Source organism: Galleria mellonella, unplaced genomic scaffold (assembly GCF_026898425.1).
Source record: "Galleria mellonella isolate WM207_F2 unplaced genomic scaffold, CSIRO_AGI_GalMel_v1 utg223, whole genome shotgun sequence".
Lineage (NCBI taxonomy): Eukaryota > Metazoa > Arthropoda > Insecta > Lepidoptera > Pyralidae > Galleria > Galleria mellonella.
In genome coordinates this window covers 3,752,066-3,771,655 of record NW_026442042.1, presented here as the reverse complement: position 1 = coordinate 3,771,655, position 19,590 = coordinate 3,752,066, and the positions used below count along the sequence as shown (strand labels likewise).

At 31.2% G+C, this 19,590-nt stretch overlaps 1 protein-coding gene across 1 annotated transcript; it reads left to right on the top strand.

Moving 5' to 3' along the window:
* Positions 1 to 867: 867 nt before the first annotated feature.
* Positions 868 to 18,769, top strand: LOC113517418 (uncharacterized). The gene is given in 9 exon segments (XM_052894605.1): positions 868 to 1,236; positions 2,590 to 2,745; positions 3,381 to 3,504; positions 4,044 to 4,147; positions 9,010 to 9,159; positions 13,219 to 13,299; positions 17,045 to 17,132; positions 17,135 to 17,202; positions 18,408 to 18,769. Coding segments are annotated over 9 exon segments (1,425 nt in total). The 3' UTR covers positions 18,693 to 18,769.
* The last annotated feature ends 821 nt before the right edge of the window (positions 18,770 to 19,590 follow it).

Below are 19,590 nucleotides of genomic sequence, written 5' to 3'. Positions count from 1 at the left end.
AAATATTAATACATTAGATATGAAATTAATGAATTATAAAAGGAAAGGATAGTTAAAATATAAAGGAAGACGGAGAGGAAAATATTGCGTCGTTCCTAAATATTGACAGTTAAAGGATCAAGGCTATCATGTTACGGAAAGCCTCAAAAATACTCGTAAGTGAAAAATGATACAGTTGATGGGTTGACATATAAATTATGTTTATTAACGGTGTCCATTACGAATAATAATGTTATGGGAATTGTATTTTCTTGTGAACTATAAAGTTTACTTTGTTTTAAGACTTACCTAAATAACAGAGTACTAGAATTGTGTAGAACTTCAATAATCAACGTATATTAACTGACAAATATATCATTTTTAAAATAATTTTTGTATCATCATTTTCTTTCTTTTTCTTTTATTTATTTATTTTTATTATAAGATGTACTAACATTAGGCTAAGATTATGTTACTAACAAATTAGGCCATTGTAGCCCAGAATAATAAAGATTATTATTATTATATCAATGAAATAAATAGTTTTTTTTAGTGATTACTTCATCAATTTTAGATAAGGACAAATTGAGTAAAATTTCGAGTGCTATAAAAAACATATTAAACACATGTTCAACATATGAAATGTGACAGAAAAAGAAAAAGCAAAGTACCTTAATATAAACGTAAAATACTTAAAAAAATTAGATGTAGGTGTTTATGTGAGAAGATTCTCAAGGGTAGGTTATTACGCTAAGGTGTACATTTGTTTTAAGATATAGAAGACAAAAAGAATGTGTCATGTATGGGTTTGGGAATGACACTGTCACTAATTTTATTTTGAGAATTGTGATTATAATTGATCTTAATTAACTATTCATTTTGTGAAATATGTCTAAAAGTTTTTATAATACATCCAATTTAAGCAATTTTAACGTTATTACTTATAGCCGATTTAATTTATCTGAGAATGAATCAGACATACATGTATTTGTCGACGAATATAAAGAGCGTATAAAAAAACAATTACTTCGTGAAGAAGAGGCTGCTAAAACGCAATTTGTATCGTTCGCCGAGAAACGGTTCAGCGTTACTGATATAGAATGGCTTCAAGACAATGAAGAGCGATTCTTTAAGGACACAGCAAATGAAAATTTGTTAAAAATTGATTATTTATCCGATCTAGGATTCATTTGTTGTATGATTTATTCTCCCGATGGAGAATATCTTATTGTTGGTCACTCTACTGGATTAATACAGGTATCTATAACATATTATAGGTAAGTAATAAAATAAGAAGATAAATTATTATCATATCGAATCATTTACTTACAACATTAAATTTTTTCTTCCGTCAAACAATCTACTTATTTGTACGTAGTTCCTGCTATAGGCTGTATTTTTTTGATAGTATGTAATTTAAAAACATTGTCTTTTTCGGCTTTATATTATTTATACATACCTATCTACCTAAATATCTATAATAAGTGATGATCTAGTATGTCATGGTGCAACCATATTATATTATGAGTGATATAAATTCTATTCTTGCGGAATTTGCTAAAAATCTTCACATTTATTACGACAATGAGAAGAGCCAGAATATTTGGTATCCTATGTTTTATCGAGGAAAAATTCGAAAACCGAACAGTCACCCTTGGGTTGAAGAGAATTATAATACATTTCTAAAAGGCACACGGAATGAAATCACTTATAATAGATGGTATTCTAGCGAATATGGGCCTATATGTTCGCTAATGTACTCTCCACACGGCTCACATATTATCGTTGGCCATTTGTCAGGATTAATCCAGGTATAAATTATTGTTTGAATAGAAATAATACATTTACGTAAATGAAAATATATTTATGTATGTAACTTTAATATAAAATGTATCAAAATATAGATGAAAATTTTCATTTTTAGGGAGACCGAAAAGTTTCTGAAAGTAAAAAGAGACTTTTTAATTTTCTACTGGCTTCGACTGTATCCCAAAGATAAAAGGTCGCGCGTGTCATCCATCCTAAATAATAATTAGGAAAATGACAAATTTTATAACAATTGTTTGATTAACAAACAAAATTCTTAACACACTTTTAAATTTACTAGTAACTATCTTTTGCCCGCAACTTCTTACGTATAGATTTTAGAAGTATGAGTAGATATATATTTATCGAAAGTGTATTAAGATAATAAATCTTATGCCAAATTTTAAGTTTCACCTTCAAAACCACAATTATGAAAATGGCGTTCAATTTGATGTAGTATCAAATTGAACATCATCATCATCATATCAGCCTTTAACTGTGTACTGCTGTACATAGTCTCCTCCTCCTCTTATAAAGAGGGGTTTTGCGAATGGTTGCCACGCTTGGCAGGCGGTTTGTCGCAGTTTGGCATTTGGTGTTGCTTTAAGAGGAACGCTGCTGCCTATCCCTCGTCCTCCCTTAGTCGGTTCTTACGACACTCACGGGAAAGGAAGAGGTGGCCTTTTCTATGCCGGAACAAACATACTAACAGAAAAAAAACTAAAAAATAATTGTTTTGCCTTCTATTCAAGTTTAAATATCTTGTATGTATTTATTGTAATTATGATTTCTATTTGTTGCCAGATGCGACATGGCAGTACTGGGACAGTGTTGTGTACATTACGTAATATACAATTCCCGCCAAAACCAGTCTATGCTTTATCGTACAGTCGGCTAGAAGAAAAGGTTTGCTATGCAGCTTGCATGGATGGAGCAATATATAGAATCGAAATACCAAATGTACGTAAAAGTAATATTATTTTTCTTTAACTGTGATTCTTAACATCATTTATTTTAATGACTTTTTGCCATTATTCATATAAGTGTGTTGCTTATTTATAGCACTAGTAAAACAACATTGCCGTCAAGCACGATTGGTACTACACCTATTAACTATTATTCCATATTTTTGATATATTTATTCACTTTATTATAATCTTATTTCTAATAATATAATAAATGCGAAAATTTGTAAGGATGGATGGACGGTTATTTGTTATCCTTGGACGCAAAAAAAATCATGTACCTGATCCTTTGTTTGACGTGTGCAAAATCTTTAGAAAGACCGTCCCGTCTCTCGGAGGTAGAATGAGGTGTATGGAATTTTACATATAAAAAATTACATGATTTGAAAATGGAATAATAACCTTGGCTCTCTGTCGTTATACATATATTGGCGGGGCATCAGTGAAGGATAATAAAATAGAATGGAACCAAGTTAGTTGGCTCTTTGTGACGAATCCACCAGCAGTAAACCATGATGTTTCTCAGAGGTCTGCATGGAGGTCAATCTGACGGTATATTACTAGTAATGGGGTCGTTGTATCTTATTAAAAGTAATTCTGTATCTAATATCTACCATATATTTATATCAGGTATCTGCATCGACAGACTTACCTCCAGAATATTGTATTCGAGCAGACCCGGGTCTTGAGTGCCTTAATATGCAGTTCTATGGAACACCAGGAATATCGTCACATTCAATTCCTTTTATCACACGTACGTAAATTATTTAAAAATACTAGACAGTTTTTATGTTTTATTTATTGGGACTATTAGTAATGCGGACTACCAATCCCATTGCTCGCAATATAATTTCTCAGGTCGACCTCCACGTGGTCCCCCCTGGAAACAATCGTGCTGAATTCCAGGTTCATTCTTTAAGATTAGCTAACTGACCTGTTTATTCATTCTCACCTATCATCACTCACTGATACCCTGCCAGCGAATATTGTAAGTGTAGCGGGATTACCACTCCACTATCATTAATTAAAACCTATGCAGATGTATTTTTTTTGTGTGGTTTTTACAAATATAATAACTAACAATACAAGTAAATACTGAAGATGAAGCTCTTCGTTTATTTGATGATGACGTCATTGTGCATATATGACGTTCACAACAAGTGAGGCATTATAGTTATACTGTGACATCTACATGTTACTATAGTATACACAAAGTGATGTGATATATTATACACACACATCTTCCCAATATGTTATGAATATCAATAAAAAATTGAACTTATTTTTTTACAGAAAGATCTCCGGCGCTTTCTTTGGGATTAACTGCTGACCAATCGAAGATGGTCGTTGGATATGCTGACAGTTCAATAAAAATCTATGATATGGAAACCCAAGAGGTAAGGTATATTATAATAAATTTTAGGAGTAGACACAATGGTTACGTAATTAAAAATGCTTAACTATACAAACTGAATTAAAGAAAATCTATCTACATATTGATAATTTATTTTGAAATTGCATATTAATTAAATCTATATCGATAAATATAGAATGTGGAAAGAGAATTGTCAATTTTTTATTAGCTAATAATTAAGTAAATTATTCTATTTTTATGTAATTCTAGATGAATTACATAAAAATAGAATAATTTATAAAGAATTCCCTAGATAAGTACAGACGATATAATGTTTAAAACTGATATACCTATTCCTGATATCAAATGTATAATAGTGCGTATTCTAAACATTTTATTTGGATATATATAAGGATAATATTGAGGGTATCGTAAGAGGCGACTAAGGGAACTTATGGTTGAGGGATGCGCAGCAGCGCACCTTCTAAAACAACACCAAAAGTCAAACTGCGGTTGACAATCCGCCTGCCAAATGTGGCAATTATTCCCAAAACTTCTCTTATAGAGGAGGCTATGTTTAGTAAGGGAAATAGTGTAAAAGTATCGAACTATTTTTTATAACTAAGTAAGTACTTCAATTTCTAATCTACTCATAATACACCTATTTATCACGACTTTGTTCTGTGTACATATTGCCAGAATATTACCTTTGCCGGTTTTATTGTTTGTTATTTTACTGGAACAGAATGGAATAGTTAGATACTAAAATGTTATTTTGTTAGTGAATATGTAAAACATACCTAAATTACATATACAATGTGAGTGAGCAAAGTGATTTAAGATTTCTCGACGTAGTTCAGTAAATTTATACTCATTGGATATTTTATTATCTTCGAAACGAATATCTTTGAAACCTTAGGAAAGCAATAACAATAAAGGTATTTGCATCTAGGCAGTTGGCTTAACATTTTTATATCATCTGTCTTCACGCTAGATCTTATACTTTTATATTAATATCATTATACTAAAAGGAAACACTGCGGTTTCGCCCACGCGGAACCTACTTTCATTTATTCTCGTGGGAACTTTGAAAAACGCTTCCTCAATATTTACTGGTAAAGAATCTATTTACCTTACAGTTTTGAAGGTAAAAATATGGTGGTTAGTCAGTTTATATTATTTATAGTAGTATTTTTTCTTATTTTTAAATTTTAAAGTTTAAATTGCACTTTATACTTTTACGACTTTGAGGAGTAATTTTATACATCTTTGTTACCTGTTACCTGCTAAAGCCACGATGATCTAAACTACATACTCTCTGATTATTCTTACTTGTGTTAGGGACATGCGCAGTTAAACTTCCCGCTTTTATAATATATCGAAGGTCTAGCTTTTGTGGCTCTTGCTCTATTAGACCAAAACATTGAACACTTAAATAGTTAATTTTCTAAATTGAATATTCTAACAAGCTTTTAACCTCTTTGTAATCCTTTAGGCGATGCATTTTCATAAATCAATTTGTGTCTTCAATTTTTTGTAGAACTACAAAAAAATACTGTGTAAATTTGCATATTCTTAATATGCAAAGGCTTATATAAATCTAAGCTTCTACTGAGAAATGCTAGTTAGTACTTTTTTCTTTATAAACTATTATCATTTTGATTCGAATTCAGTCTTTTGTTTTAGATAACTAGTATTTTGACACGTTATGTATCTTATTAAGATATTAATAAAGATATCTTCACTTTTCTTGCACCATTAGAAAGAGAAAAATTTGATTATTTGAAAGAGCTAAAAAAAAGGTAAAACTTGATTCATATCCTTTCTCACTAGATACATAGAAATTATTAATAACTTTTAAAATTACAGTAAACAGATCAACCTGTCCGTTATTTGGGTTGATGATACGAGTATATCTTATAAAGTTTATGTTACAAATTATTGTTATAAGACTTCATTACAATGAAGGATAACACCACAAAGCCCATTTCAAAAGGATAATCTAAATAATATAATGCTCACAGCAAACCACGTAATACCCAACGAGTTCGCATGAAACGCAATATACAATAAAAGATTACAGCCTAATCTTAGTTTATTGCTACAATAAATTCAAACACTGCATCGGTTTATGAGGTCCGTGAAAGCCTTTGATCCTTCAGGATGTAGAATACGACTAAATACGAATTATTATTATCATAGAACTTTTGATTTTTGAGAGTTTTTGTAATTTGTATGCTAATAAGGTAAACTTATTTTTTCTCAAAGATTAAGTAGGAGCGAGTATTTAGTTGACTAAAATTTTATAAAACAATTTTTCATTCCAAAATCGACAGATGTCGATATAAATGTATTATCGTAATATCTCCTCCATACAAATAGCTTACTGTGTTATGATTTCAGTAGTTTTTTAATGCCACTTAGAATGGCAAACAAACTGACGGCCCATCTGATGGAAAGTGGTAATCGTCGTCTACAGACATGAGCAGTAACCAAGGATATAACAGAGTATACTGCTTCGCCCATGATACCCCCATACGTTGCCATTCCTGAGGACTCAGGTGTTATTCCTCTGCACCTTATAACCCACCCTTCAAACCGAAACACAGCCATGCAAACATGACTGTTTCACGGTAGAAACACGAATGAGGCAGAGGTATTCAAGCAAACATCTTTTGTACAAAGTCTTTCTTAGTTCCGCTTAATAGTAATGAACTTCGTTAGAACTTTTTTATTTATAACATAACATTTATTACTCTTTGAAGTAAAGACGATAGAATGCTATCATCATTTCTTTCACCATTTTTTCTACTTTGTGAATTCAAAATTTTAGAAAATAAAAACCAATATGACTAATCTAGTAATTTAGTGACATATTTTTTATTTGATGATTATTTCGTAACGCCATATTTATTATCGAAGACTTAAACTCGACTAGGAAAATTTTCTTTTAAGAGTCACAAGGGATCGCCTAAAATAATAATCTTCAATTTTGACGCTCAAATATTGGACAATCTTGTACTATAATATTCTTGTTTTTTTGCTAAGAACAATTTGACAATCTCGTTATATATGTATTCTGTAGTTATTATTTATGATTTTTTATTTAGTATGCTTATTATTATTAGATTCAATAGTTATATAATATATATGTAATTTTAAATGAACTGTAATTATAGATATAACTATTGAATAGATTTTGAAATAATATCCTATGTAAAAAACATCACAAAATATGTACTTAATATTTCTCCTTAAAATCATGATAGGCCTAAAAGTGTACATGTAGTAAATATATACTTGTATATGTACTTTATTTAATCATCGAGGGATGAACAGTAGCGTCTCTCTTTACACATCATCAAAGCCTAACTGCGGCTGTCAATCCACCTGCCAAGCGTGACAACTACTGGCAAAACTCTCCCAATTGTGGGCTTACATTCAGCAGTGGACAGATAACGGCTAATATGATAGTAATGACATGTACTTTAAGTTTGTTGTAACTGAAATTAAAATTGATTATTTTTATTATCTTATACTTACTGATTCTCCTTTTAGTAATGAAAAATACAGTAATAACCTATATATAATTAAAAAAAAAAAAACCTACATTAATATCTATCTGTCTGAGTTAATTTGATATTTAACGTTTTCGTTGTACGATAGAACTGACGCACCTAAAAGGACAAGCAATTTTAAATAAAGACCAAAAACTTTTTCGTAAATATACACAATAACTATAAATATCTTTAGCAAAATTTCTTATTATTTTCAATCTGTCTATACCATCTCTCATGCATTATCACTTATTTTGAGACATGTTCGTTTCTCGAAATTATTACACAAGTAAAAATCTAAATACGGCATTTATACACTATTTTTCATGAATGACTAATAAATAAAAATTTACATTTGTTATGTGCAATGTGTGCAATGTGCAATATGTTTAAGATTACGTTGAAGTTTTCACCATTTAACTTTAGTGCTACGAGTTATCCCCAGTATTCCTTGTAATAAAGAGTTCTAATTTAAAAATGGAGTTGTAATTGAGATTTCTATTTTTTTTTTAGGTTAATTTAGGAACTGAATATTTCTTAATTATATCCGGTCTTGTTATGCTGGAATGATCCAGAATAACTAGTCTCGAATCAATTAAGAGAACTTATTTTTTTGCTTGACTTGCTCTTATAAAAGGATGTTCTTGTGATAGATATTCTTGATTACGAAATAATTAGTAAGATTGTTACGATAGTATATAACTGCTAAAGAAAGTGTTCGTGATATATCTCTTAAACTATATTTATATAGCCTATCATATACGAGTACATGTAGGTATTAATAAAATATATTTTATTACATCTAATTACCTACGACGTTATGTAGACAGCAAATTGGCAACATGTAACAAAGATGCGTCAACAGAAAATAAAATTTTCAAATGAAACCTCTATGTGAAGAGCTTAAAACATAGATAAACAAAATATATTTCATTTATAGAAATATTCGGATGGACTTAAATAGTTACTCGTATTTTGACGGAGAATGCTTAACTTGTTTAAAAAAACCATCTGTGAGCCTGAATGACAAACATTCGTCATGATACGAACGTTGATCTCTTACTCGTTTTAGACTTATAATATTTGTTTATAAAATTTAAATCCGTTATTTGTTGTATTTATAAGATAATCAGCATAAAGTTATTTTATAAGAGCTGTTTGTGTGTATGTGTGTGTGTGGATTTAATATTAAATAAAATAAATAATAATATAAAACTGTTAATAAAAATATAATACAATTGATTTTATTACTCAAAGATATATATAATTAGAATTGTAAACTACTCAGAATTAATATTTGAATATTGTTTGTGGGATTTTATGGTCATTATGAATTTTTGTATTTCAGGCCGCAGTGACTTACAAAGTACATAAGTTGCGATTACAGTTTATACCCAAGAAATTACAACGTATCCATTTTGGTCAAGTGTGTGCTTTACGATGTCATGACCAGAGACCTTTTATATTCGCTTCCGGAGGTTGGGATAAAACTTTAAGGGTATGTATATATATTTTTATGACACTGATAATGCCGTAACACGGCGTAACTGGTCAAGTCGTTAATTTTTTTTAAATGAAATAAAAAATGTGTTTCATATTATATTATCAGTGATGTAGCGGTTAGTTTTTGATGCACGATGCCAATGCCAATAATGATTCGAGTTTCATAATAACTTTTGTAATTAATAAGGACTGTTTCCGTTGTTATTTCATAGTAACTACCCTCCCCGATTTCGCACGATTATACTAAGTTTTAACGCAAATATTTCACTTTACCATAGGATTTTTCAAACATTGTTTTTCATACAAATCTTTTCCTAATAATTACAAATACAACCAAAAAACTAATTAGCCAAGTAGTGCAGCTACTCTGAAGTAATGCACTTACATATATTTGGCAATTAATTATTAAGTTTATATCGATTGATCCCGCTTTTTTATTTGCGCAACATCTAGGTACATAAATCACTTTTTAAATTCAAATATTTATAAGACTTTTCATGCTCCATGAGCTATTTGATCTTAAATTCCCAATGTATCTTATCTATAGTATATATATATGTAAAGTGTTTGCTGTGCATTTGACTCTCGATATACGAGTAGGTAGAAACTGTTGGTTCTCTCGGGCTTAGTCCGAGCGGTACTCTTTATCTTCCATTCCTGTAGGAACTCTTTTGTTAGCAGACACTAACACCCATTAAGGAAAGTTTAAGCAGAATTTTATTCTTTTATTAATTTTGACTACATACTTATATATTAGTCAGTCAGTATTAATTGTTACATTGATTTAACGAAGATTATTAGACCATTGCTTTAAGTGACGGTCGAAATACTCGTATCAAATGAGATTCAAACACGAATTTAAAAATTCGGAAGTTTAGGTCATATCTCGAATTTTGGGATCCCTCAACTGACTGCAGTCAAAAGCTGTCTCAGCAGCCATAACAACTAGCTTGTGATAGCTATTATACAGATAATCTAGTTAAAAACTAGATAGGGCATTGAACTATTAAAAAAAAAAACAGGTATACAAAGATTTGTACAAAACAAGTAAGCGTTTAATATTTACTTTAGCAAAGCGCCAACCACAGCCAGTACGTTTATTATTGCTCACGAAGCTGCTTTACAAAATTAAAAAAAAGCAATGTACAAAACACTTCAAAGGCTAGGTCTGACGTAGTTTGGTGGCTGTCATGCCTATTAACAGAGAACAATGTGTATTGTTATAGTTTTAACTTTGTTGAAGCAAACAAAGTTTAGGCATTTTTGTCATATTTTTTTTTTAATAATATAATACGCAATAACGGGCTTTCAGTTTTAACTAATTATACAAATCAGACAGTCGGAAATAAACTTTGTAAATCTAAATAGATTTTTTAATTTCCAAATATTTTTAATTATATCTCGTTATATCAGAAATAATAGTCTAGATACAGATTAAGAGCCTTTTTAAAATAGTTGAAATCTTATTTACCGTAATCGCGAAGAAGTACTGTATGTTTACAGAAATATTAAGTAATATTGTACCTTTACACCTGTAATTTTTACTTATATAAATAGGCACATTACATAACTGTTAATCAACCAATGAATTGATTAATGATAAGTTTCGTGAGAGTTATAGTGCAAATTTATCGTTAAATGTAAGTGTTGATTGTAGTTATATCCAAGTGTAAAGCGGTCAGAGACTTGCTTGTAAATATGAACAGCATGTAGATTGCACAAAAGTAGCTATTCCTGGAGACAAGGATTAGGGCTCAGCAGTATCCTGTAATATAACTACTATATTCCACTTTTCAAACTGAAACACGGATTTTCAAGCACTGCTTTCGAGAGGCAGAAACGTGAGCGAGAATTATCTAAACGACTTTGTACGATGTGCAACTCTAGTGCTGTTGGAATACATTTTCAAGATTAAAAAAAAAAGATAATAATAAACATTAGACAGCGTCGTGACCAAGTAGTACCATTGATTATATGCCGCAAAAATCGTGAATGCGAATTTATATACCGATACTAAAAAACTTTGTGTATTAAATTATATAATACTTTATGTTTTTAATGTTTGGTAAAAAGAGAGCATGTCGAATGTTACATTTACTACAATGGCAATAGTCCTCAGAATGGTAACCTAACCCGCGCTGACAGTATATGCCTACGGGTATCATTGAGAGATGATAGGTGAGAATGATAGCAAGCCAGTTAGCGTCGTAATAATATAGAAGGGGTAGGTACTATGAGCGTCACAATGTATTCTGTAATAGCTTCATAGACGTTATGATGCTTTTTATATGTTTAATTATTCGATGGTTACCACTCTCAGTATACTGTTGGCTGTTGTATAAAAACTACCTCTGACTACTCACTTTGAGACAACATATTTTTTCCTGTTTATAAGGATTATTTAGATTTATTTCGAAGTTATAAAGGACAGATCAGTAGTTTCGTATATATCATTGGTATTCATTTAAACACGATATACTTGACTGTTGCTTAGACGCAGCGGATGATACGGTGAGCCGACACAGCTTGCAGCCTGAAACCACATTGTGAATAAAACAACGCGGCCAACGACCGTGTACAGACACAAAGCATCTCTGTCGAGATTAAAATATTTCGCTTAGCGGTTAAACTGCTCAAATTATTTATTAAACGCTCCTTTTATGTCGCCACAAAGAATTGTCCTATGCAGGCACACGTGCATTATCTATTTGAATTTCCACATAGTTATGGCCATTCCGCTGTATGTAATTTTCTTGTTATATCATTGCTTTATAAAACTTTTAACAATTTGTTGCACATTTTTATATTAGATGCAAAATCATTATTATTGATATATGAAATGGAATTAGCATCACCAATCATAAAATATGTATGTTTTCTACCTCAATTAGTTTTATTTAGTAAATTCATTTCATCCTCATAATACTCATAATAATCAGCATTATTCGTCTACTGCTGGATATAGGTCTCTCCCATAGACTGCCATAAGGAACAGCCGTGATCCACATACTTCCACTGTGTGTGGAGTGGAGGGTCGTCTTATCACGAACTTTTCTTCCCCATCGGTTGTCGGTTCTTCGAGCTGTGACTAGACCATTGCCACTTCAACTTGCTTATCCTTAGGGCTATGTCAGTGATTTCGGTTCTTTTGCGGATATCTTCGTTTTGGATTCTATCACGCAAAGAAACTCCGAGCATAGCCCTCTCCATAGCCCGCTGACTAATTTGAAGCTTTTGCAATCGTGTAGGATCATGTTTCGGTTTCATAAGTTATCACTGGCAATACACATTGGTTAAAGACCTTTGCCTTCAAACTTTGAGGTATTTTTAAGGAAAAGATGTGGCGTAATTTTCTGAAAGCTGAGTTGATGTCGTCAGTTAGTTTAGTCTTGTCCATGTTCATTTTAAGACCTACCTATTGAGAAGCACCATTGAGGTTATTGAGCATAGTATCTAAATCCTCGTAAAATCTTGGTAAATTCATTTGTTCTATGACAAATATTCATATTTTTTAATAAAGTCCATCCGTATTTTTCTGTTTTATTCTTTCTTTTTTTCTGTTCATAATTTTATTTGAATTTTTTTATCCTTTGTATAATATCCTAGGGGCAAGGACAATACATTGTATTTATTCTTATTCCGTGACGACACGGATGTAACATGGGTTCAAATGATACATTAATTAAATTAAATAATTCAAATTCTAATAAACGTTACACCAGATCGTAGACCCTTGTTGTATACTGTAATTAAAAGGGGAGATCCCTCACTCCGCGTTGCGTTTTATTAAAATTATTTACGTATAATATCTGTCAAATGTAATTTAATGTATTTAAAGGACAAATAAATATTCAATGCAGTGAAATATATTCTTCGGCAGCATTCAATGTATGTTTATATGTTACTTTGAGAAGCTACTGTAGGAATTTTGATACGGTTTCCTCGGAAGTTTGTGTTGGGAAATGTCGTGGCCAAAACAGTAGTTTCTATTCCGTGATACTGCGATAGTGTTCATATATATATAGCTTATATACAAATCTATCTTTTGTTCCAGATCTGGGACACTCGTTGTAAAGTTGGGTGCGTGATGACTTTTGAAGGTGTCGATATCTGCAGTGATAGTATTGATTTAAATGTTAGTATTAATGTATGTTTTACTAGTAGTATTATAAATTATTTTGATTGATGAGAGTGTAATGGAAAAATCATATCTTTGCCTCTCCATCTCATTGCCAATTTTTTGATCGTATCAATTTTTTTAATATATTACTGAAATAAATGTTATCTTGCGTAAGTAGGTTATTTGATTAGATTTTTTTTTATTTCGACTACTCCTATGTATGTGTGTAACTATCAATAATTTAAGATCAACCATCATTATTATTATGAGAAGTTCTACAACCTTTCACCACCAATTCGCAGTTTGGGTGTCGAACCGTTAATACTAGGGTTCAAGTAGCAATCTAATAATTTATCTGAAGATGCCTCGTTTAGAGGTGAAACACGTGTCGCAAAACGTCAGTGAACATAATGGCAGCCGGAGATTGATGGCTAATGTGAAAGGTTGTGGAACATTGCGTAGTAAAAGTGGTGGCCAATCTTTGGGTGTTGACAGTTACACATATAGTAATGGTAGCGGATTAAACAAAATAATTATATTTTTTTTTTATACAACTTAGAATGGCAAACAAGCTAACGGCCCACTTGATGGAAAGTGGTAACTGTCGCCTATAGACATGAGCAGTACCATGGACATAACAAAGTATAGTGTTTCGCGCATGATATCCCCTATGCGTTGCCATTCCTGAGGACTCATAGGCAATTTACACAAAAAAGGAATGACTTATGCCTATCACTATTAACTAAAAGATATTTTACATATGCAAATACATATGCGTGTATGTACCGAGTGTCGTATGTTTTATTTTTGAATGGTTATATTTTTTAATCACAGAAGGGTGAAGTCAATACTAGTGAGTGTCAGGGGGTGACCATACTATACGGAGTAGTACTTACTTATAATTTATCTTAAGTTATAAATAGTTATATATAAATTAACTTTAGTTATATTTATATCAGTATACACAACAATATTATTTGACCCAAGTTGGAAAATTACTTGCGAAATGTTTAATATTGCGCTGTAGATAATTTGTTTTCTCGGCGGGACAAAATCGCAACGAAATATTTTAGTATTAATATTTTTTGTCAGTAAAGTAGACAAGACTGGAAAAATACCTAGAAAAATTAATTTTATATCAAATAATACCGAGAGCCTAGTAGGATTATTTAGGATTACCTACCTATTAGAAATTTGGTAGATAAGGACAGGTCACGTCTAGATTGAAAAATAGAAATAGCCTAATGGATGAAAGATATTTTAAGTTGAAAGCATTAATAGTTAGGTAAGAATGTAAGGGATGGCCTATTCTATGCGGGGACCACACAGACAATTATCCTATACTCACAGCATATTCTGTTATATCCGTGGTTTTGTTCATTGTCTAGGTATACGGGGTGGATAATGTAAAGCAATATCTATATATTTTAGTTACATTATCTATATACTGGTCCAATAACGAATATGTTAAGAGTCTGTTATTAAATAATATTAGATAATACTTTTGCTTTTTTACATAATATATTTGAAAATAAATATCCGATCAACATGGACGATATCGAAATGGTGGATGACTTTTTTCGCATCAAGGATATTTGATCGATATCCATCAACCTATGCCTTGTGCTATCCGTCTTTTGTTTGTCATTCTAAGTTGTAGCAAATAAAAAAATCTTAATTATTATTAAAATTTAATGAACCATCATGTTTAAAAAATAGGTAAAATATGTTTAATGAACAAATTATTCCTATACTCGTATATCAATTTATTATATTTACGTCTACTCCGAACGAGAGACAAAGAGAAAAATTTGTTGTACTCTTTTTTCCCAGTAAAATGGTAATAAATTTCATTGTGCGTGCAATAAATATGACCGTTCTGCTAGATGATAATGAATAAGTGTCTGTACAATACACTATGTAGTTAGATATTCTTCTAAGTTACTGTATCTATCCTACGATAAATAACCACGGCTACAAACCTCAATGGCGGCAGCTTAATTTTATTATCTAGAAATCTTTGTTCTGCGTAGAATTGAGTAAATTACCCCACGGGGACATTACTGTAAAAAATCATGTGTTAATCCAGAATAATAATTTTTATCTCTCTTAATTCAAAGCTACCTATTACGTCAAGTGATTTTAGGTATTTGGCATACGATTGAATAATTTGTTTCCTTTGTAACTTTACAAGATAGATTCAATGTAAAAAGCTAAGTACCCATCAATAAGTATCTTCATATTGCATATTGGTGTCGGCAGTTCAAACGATCTTAGTTAAAACAACTTTACCTATATTCAAAGTTGTGTAAGAATATTGTGTAATTTTACTCCTATTGCATTATACTATACGTGCTCGAAGCTAAATTCGAGGCACTTTTAATTAAAAACTCAGCCTTTGTCATGTTACCAACTTGCCAGTGTTTCATCTGCTAAGTCGTGTCTCCCTCATTATGAAGTTTGAGGTTTTCATAGTTTGTTGTTCGTCTTTGAGCAACGTTATTTTTCCACCTTCAATTATTTTAGTTCGCCAATTCCTTTAAGTTTGACGTGTGTAGTTTATAGATAAGACTATTAGGTATATAATCCTATTTTATAAAATAAAATTGTAGCGATAACTATATAATTAAAACTTATTCAGTAATAACTTTTATAAGCTTGAACTGAATCTTTTTATTACCTCACATATTTATAAATAAAGGCAAATGTGAATATAGTCGATAACAGTAATTTTAAAATTATTAAGTATGGTCTCATCTATAAACGAGATTAGAGCAGTTAGATTAGTTTATCTCTTTGTACTCTTATAGAGTAGGTTCGCCGAATTTTGTAATTTATTAATAAACAAATGAATTCTTTCTTAGGATTCATCGAAGAATTTGTTGTATATCTATATATGTAATGTAAGTCAGCAAGGTCGCATGATATTTTATATTTATGATATATTATTAATGAATGTAGAAACAGGTGTGGTCTTAAAGGCTTTGATAATTATCAAATAAATCTAAACTTATTTATTTTTTAATTTACGTTTCTAAGTTACATTTTGATAAAAGACTAAGAGTTATTGGACAGAGTTGCCAAATATCTTATCACAATCGGGAAAATTTGATTACGAACGACGAAGCATAGAACAGTCTAAACCAATTTAGAAAAGTCTACGCATATTAAATTGGAAGTGGGTACCTAAAATAGAATTGGTTCAACCCCAGAGTACTATTTGGAGGTCTTTGTTTTATATTACTAGGAATTGCTATTGTAACTCCTAACAAGATTACGCTCCATTTGTTGGAAAATGGTAAACCTTTGCTTAATAGACTTGAACAACAATAGGGATGTCATATACCTCACTTATCACTTTATTAATGTGTATCTAATACCAATTATGTAATGTTTATGTTACTGTTATGGACCAGATACGGAATTTAAACAGGAGCTGTTCAACATTTAAAATAAAATGTTACTAAGCATTTGAAACAACAATGTATAACTATAAAAAATAATTTAATATTAGATTTATTAAATATTGTTCTTAGATATATTTAGAGTAAATTCGATAATGGATCTTCATAGAAACAGTATCCTATAACATTGAAGTATACAGGTAGATTGCATTCTATTACAAAATCTGTTATATGAGATACATTTTATCTTAATTCAAACGAGTAAACCCGTGGGACATAACAAACCTAGTAAACTATTTTTGTGCAAAATAATCACTATAGACCAGTCTAACAGAGAAACAATTCATACTCTTCAGAGAGATCACTGCATCGCTGGTAGTTGGCAACCAACAGAAGCACTCACTGTATGGGACTTGGTCGCTCGTAAGCGACTCAACATCATTAGGTACAAAATCGTCGCCCTGATGTTGACGGTGAATACATTTATGCCTGTAGATATTGGAGATCTTCACAGGTAATATATCCAGTCTATGTACCTACTTATCTTAATTACCCTCAAAGGACTTATCTAAGAGAAGCTATTATGTAAGTCGTCAGCCCATTTAGGAAACGAAATAGGAAAAAGGTAACAACCTTAGGTAAATTTATTACGATCCCAAAATTAAATACAATCCCATCTCGTTGAGATATAAAAAACTCATCTGTATTTATAATGAAAACATAATTTTCTTAAAATAAACCTTACAATTGAATCATCACGGAGCTGCCATGAACAGCGATAGCTGAGATTTCACAACTCTGTTTTCCTTTAATTCCCTTCTCGAGCACAAAGTACTAATATTACTGAAGTTTTGGGATTTCGGATGTAAGGTGCGGTCATGTTGAAATCTTGGTTAGAAAGTTGGAATGTTCGAGTTTAATTAAATTGACATAAATTGTTAGGTAGGTACCGTTTCTTTAGTTAATTTTGGAGGTATTTAAAATAAATGTCAAATAATAAATTATGGCGAAACAGGCTTTTAGTTGATGAGATTTTGGGTTTTAATTAAGGTTTGGAAGACAAGGATATTTACTTTGAGGATGTTGTTTGGTTATAATGGAATACTTAAATGATGGAAAATGATGACTGCCCTCTGAAGACAAAGAATATCACGACCTTACTGTGTTTGCCTCTTACGCTTTGCTACTTACGATGTCATAATACTTCTTGTATCAAAGATAGTACTGACAATTAATATAGTTGGTGCAACTTATTATACATTTATTATAATCATTATCGTCATAATATCTTAACATCGTAATATAGCAACGTAAGCATTGCCGCTTCATGAGAATACCTATTTAACATCTAACTGAAACTTAAACTTTCATTGTGTTACTAGTATACTGTTGTACTTAATAATATGCCATCATCATCATAATCGTTTTTTGATCCTGTACTGGTCATAATATATTAAAGTTCCTCACTTTTACTTTCCATTATGATTATATATACTTTACTAAGTACTTATACTTCAAAAGGCGGTCTTCATGCTAAGTAGAAATCTCTTTGTTTCTAGTTGAGATTAATGGTTATGGGTAAAACGATGCTATAATGAGGTGAAGCAGTGTTGTAAACTACTTTACTATCGCTACACTAAGATTAGTTTGATGAAATGATGATGATGAGCTTTAAACTAATTAAACGTTATATTGTATGACAGATATTCCTTTTTTCAGTATAATCGTAAAGGCAAGTATTGTATTATTGGTGGAAGCGGCACAAATACGATTGAAGTTATAAATCTTCATAACAGGTATATAGCTTGTTCATATCCAGCAGCTGGAACTATCCTTGCGATAACAAGTCACGAGAATCGTATAGCATTCGGCGGAACTGCTCCAGTATTCAACATTGTATCATTCCACGACCCTAAACATGAAAAGTATGATGCTTTCGAAAATTCTGATGCAGATTATAATAAAGGCGTTGTAACATTATTCGATGAAGATAATAAATATTAATCAGGTGAAGTAGACGATGAATATTTTTAATCTACTTGAGCAAAACTAGGTCTTGGAATTGAACTGATTCTGCGATATGTTAATGGCTTTTATTCAGTACCTAGATGATTTAAATATTAAAGAATTTGAAAACAAAATTGATTTTATTAGCTTTAAGGCTAACATATAACATTGTAAATTGAATATGCTTTGCTTTACGTAGAGTATATTCAAATAGACCAACCAGGAAAATGTTCGTAAACACTTAAAATATATATTAATTGATATAAAATGTACCTACTACCTGTTAAGGTAAATTTACAACATCTTAATTTAAATGCTTTTACTAAGACAAATCTAATAAATAAAATTATTTCGATATAAAAATTTCGATATTTATTGGTACGCGAATAAAGCATCACGTTCAAGAGTAATCCGCTTCAATTTTGTTAAAGTGACATTTGTGTCCATTTCAAAATTGTGTCGTAGCCAGCTCAGCAAAACATTCTCGCAACCATTACAATTTTCAAAGCTTGTTTTAGCCAAATTGGACCGCTGGTGTAATAACAATAAAGGCCATTCGGGAAAAAACAGTGTTGAAATCCAACAACTCTAAATTGAACTTCTGAAGGGGTAGAAAGCAATTGCACAAGTTCTCGCAAAAAAAGTTGGTGTGCTACATTGAAAAATTAGAGTTGGCATTGCGAATTCAGTTGAGGCTACAATGGCGAACAAGTTGCAATAGAATTTAAATAAAGAGAGCGTTCCCTAACTGCGCGAACCGTGCGCGGGGCGTTGTGAACTTTCAACTTTTACCCGTTTATGTAGCGCGGGAAACGTACCTCCTTTCAGTGCGCTCCTCCCTCGTACTGGTAGGGGGCTTTCCGTACTTGGAGCGAATATTTACAGCGCAACCTAA